Source organism: Coregonus lavaretus, assembly GCF_964263955.1.
Source record: "Coregonus lavaretus genome assembly, contig: HAP1_SCAFFOLD_7231, whole genome shotgun sequence".
NCBI lineage: Eukaryota > Metazoa > Chordata > Actinopteri > Salmoniformes > Salmonidae > Coregonus > Coregonus lavaretus.
Genome location: NW_028157818.1, coordinates 2,364 through 5,000, shown reverse-complemented (window position 1 = coordinate 5,000; position 2,637 = coordinate 2,364). Strand labels below are relative to the sequence as shown.

General features: G+C 45.0%; 1 protein-coding gene across 1 annotated transcript in view; it reads right to left on the bottom strand.

Moving 5' to 3' along the window:
* The window catches only part of LOC311124877 (NLR family CARD domain-containing protein 3-like), a gene marked incomplete at its 5' end in the record, with an annotated part of 7,116 nt that extends 4,771 nt beyond the window's left edge, over positions 1-2,345 (bottom strand). Inside the window, 2 exons of the mRNA XM_084198972.1 lie at positions 144-1,944; positions 2,110-2,345. Of these exons, the coding sequence (XP_084055098.1) occupies positions 144-1,944; positions 2,110-2,345 (2,037 nt within the window). The remainder of the gene's footprint in view (positions 1-143; positions 1,945-2,109) is intronic.
* Positions 2,346-2,637: the final 292 nt, after the last annotated feature.

Sequence of the window (2,637 nt, the reverse complement as noted above, 5' to 3'; positions counted from 1 at the left end):
CAATGAAAATATTGTTGTTCTTACCTACAGTAAAGTTTGGTCTGAGGGATAGTCACATGAGTACTTACAGAGCCAGTCAGCCAATAGAAATGCTGCTGTAACTACAATGTATTTTGGTGTGGGATATTTCCATGAATACTTACAGAGCTTTCCTGCAGCCTCTCACAGCTGGGAGCAGTCTCCTACGACCCTCCTCTGATGTCTTGTATACCTTCAGGTCAAACACATCCAGAACCTCCTCTGATATCTGTAGCATGTAGGCCAGTGCTGAACACTGAGAAAGTGTGAGGTTTTTGGATCTCTTCTCTGACCTCAAGTACGCTTGGATTTCCTCCTGTACTGAATGGTCTTTCATCTCTATCAGACAGTGGAAGAGATTGATGCACCTCTCAGGGGAGATGTTCTTCCTCTGCATCACCTTAAGGGATCGGATTGTTTTCTGGACGCTGTCTGGACTGCTTTCTGTCTGTGTCACCAGACCTCGTAGGAGTTTCTGATTGGACTCCAGTGACATGCCATGAAGGAAGCGGACAAAGAGGTCCAGGTGTCCGTTCTTGCTCTCCAAGGCTTTATCCACGGTACTCTTCAGCAGCTCATGCAAGGTTAGCTCTTCAGATGCAGCTCTAGACTTTCTCTTGAGGAAGGGCTTCAGTGCATCCATGTTCTTGGTTGTGTAACAATGGTACATGTAGACAGCTGAGAGAAACTCCTGAATGCTCAGATGAACAAAGCAGTACACCACTCTCTGAAATAACACAGACTCTTCTTTAAAGATTTGTGTGCACACTCCTGAGTACACTGAGGCTTCTTTGACATCAATGCCACACTCTTTCAGGTCTTCTTCATAGAACATGAGATTACCCTTCTCCAGATTTTCAAACGCCAGCTTCCCCAGCTTCAGAAGAATTTCCTTATCTGACTCCATGAGCTCCTGTTGATCCATCTCAACTCTTCCATGATATTTCTGGTTCTTCAGGCTGGTCTGAATGAGCAGGAAGTGTATTGACATCTCAGTCAGAGTCGTGGGCATCTCTCTCCTCTTGTCTGTACTCAACATGTGTTCAAGGACTATTGCAGAAATCCAACAGAACACTGGCATGTGGCACATGATGTGGAGGCTCCTTGATGTCTTTATGTGTGAGATGATTCTGCTGGCCAGGTCGTGATCACTGAATCTCTTCCTGAAGTACTCCTCCTTCTGTGGGTCATTGAACCCTCGTACCTCTGTCACCTGGTCAACACACTTAGGGGGGATCTGATTGGTTGCTGCTGGTCGGGAGGTTATCCATAGGAGAGCAGAGGGAAGCAGATTCCCCTTGATGAGGTTTGTCAGCAGAACATCGACAGACGATGTCTGGGTGACATCAGATACCTTTTCGTTGTGCTGGAAATCCAATGGAAGTCTGCTTTCATCCAAACCATCAAAGATGAACATAGCTTTACAGGCAGTGAGTTTCTTTGCATTGCCTATGTCTAGTTCTGTGTGGAAGCCATTTAAAAGTCTGAGAAGACTGTACTGGAGATCTTTAATCAAGTTCAGCTCCCGGAAAGGAAGCACAAATATGATATCCACATCTTGGTTCGCCTTCTCTTCAGCCCAGTCTAGGATGAACTTCTGCACAGAGACTGTTTTTCCGATGCCAGCGATGCCCTTCGTCAGCACAGTTCTGATGCTTCTCTCTTGGCCTGGTAAGGGTTTAAATATGTCATTGCAGTGGATTGCTGTGTCATGTGAGGTTGGCGTCCTGGATGCTGTCTCTAGCTGCCACACCTCATGTTCATTGTTAACCCCTTCACTCTCTCCTTCTGTGATGTAGAGCTCTGTGTAAATCCTGTTGAGGGGAGTTTGGTTCCCTGCTTTTTCCATGCCTTCTATCACACATTCATACCTCCTTTTCAGACTGTCTTTATGGTTTACTATAGCTCTCTGCAGGCTGTCATCCACTACAAGGGAAGAGGGAAAATGATGTGTATCAGAAACATTCATTGACAGGATGAAAAGTGGGCCTTCCACAACTACAGTAACTTCTATTATCTCATAATATTGTAGTTACCTACTGTAAATCATATTAAGGTATTGACTTGGCCCACGTGTGCAAGTGGTCTTACTGTTTTCAGAGCCTCGTGTTTTATTGGCTTGACTCAGGTGCTGTAGTACAGGACGTGTTCTGGATCTCTTTCTACACTGAGGACAGTCATAGTCTCCTGAAGGAGCAGGTTTCTCCCAGTATCTGGTGATGCACTGTCTGCAGAACCTGTGTCCACAGGTGATAGAGACTGGATCCCTCAGCACCTGCTGACACACTGCACACCTGGACTGATCCTCTAACAGAGTAGACCATCCACTACAGAGATAAAGGAGAGAGAGATTGTAGATGTTAATACTGTTCATAGACAGACAGCTGGGAACAGTATACTCTGCTCTCTGAGTGTGGTAGTAGCCTCTGGAATGGATAACATGTCCACAGTGGTATTACTAAACTATATGAACTCAGGTAGTAGAAACATGTCCACAGTGGTATTACTAAACTATATGAACTCAGAAGGTTGTAGAAACATGTCCACAGTGGTATTACTAAACTATATGAACTCAGAAGGTTGTAGAAACATGTCCACAGTGGTATTACTAAACTATAT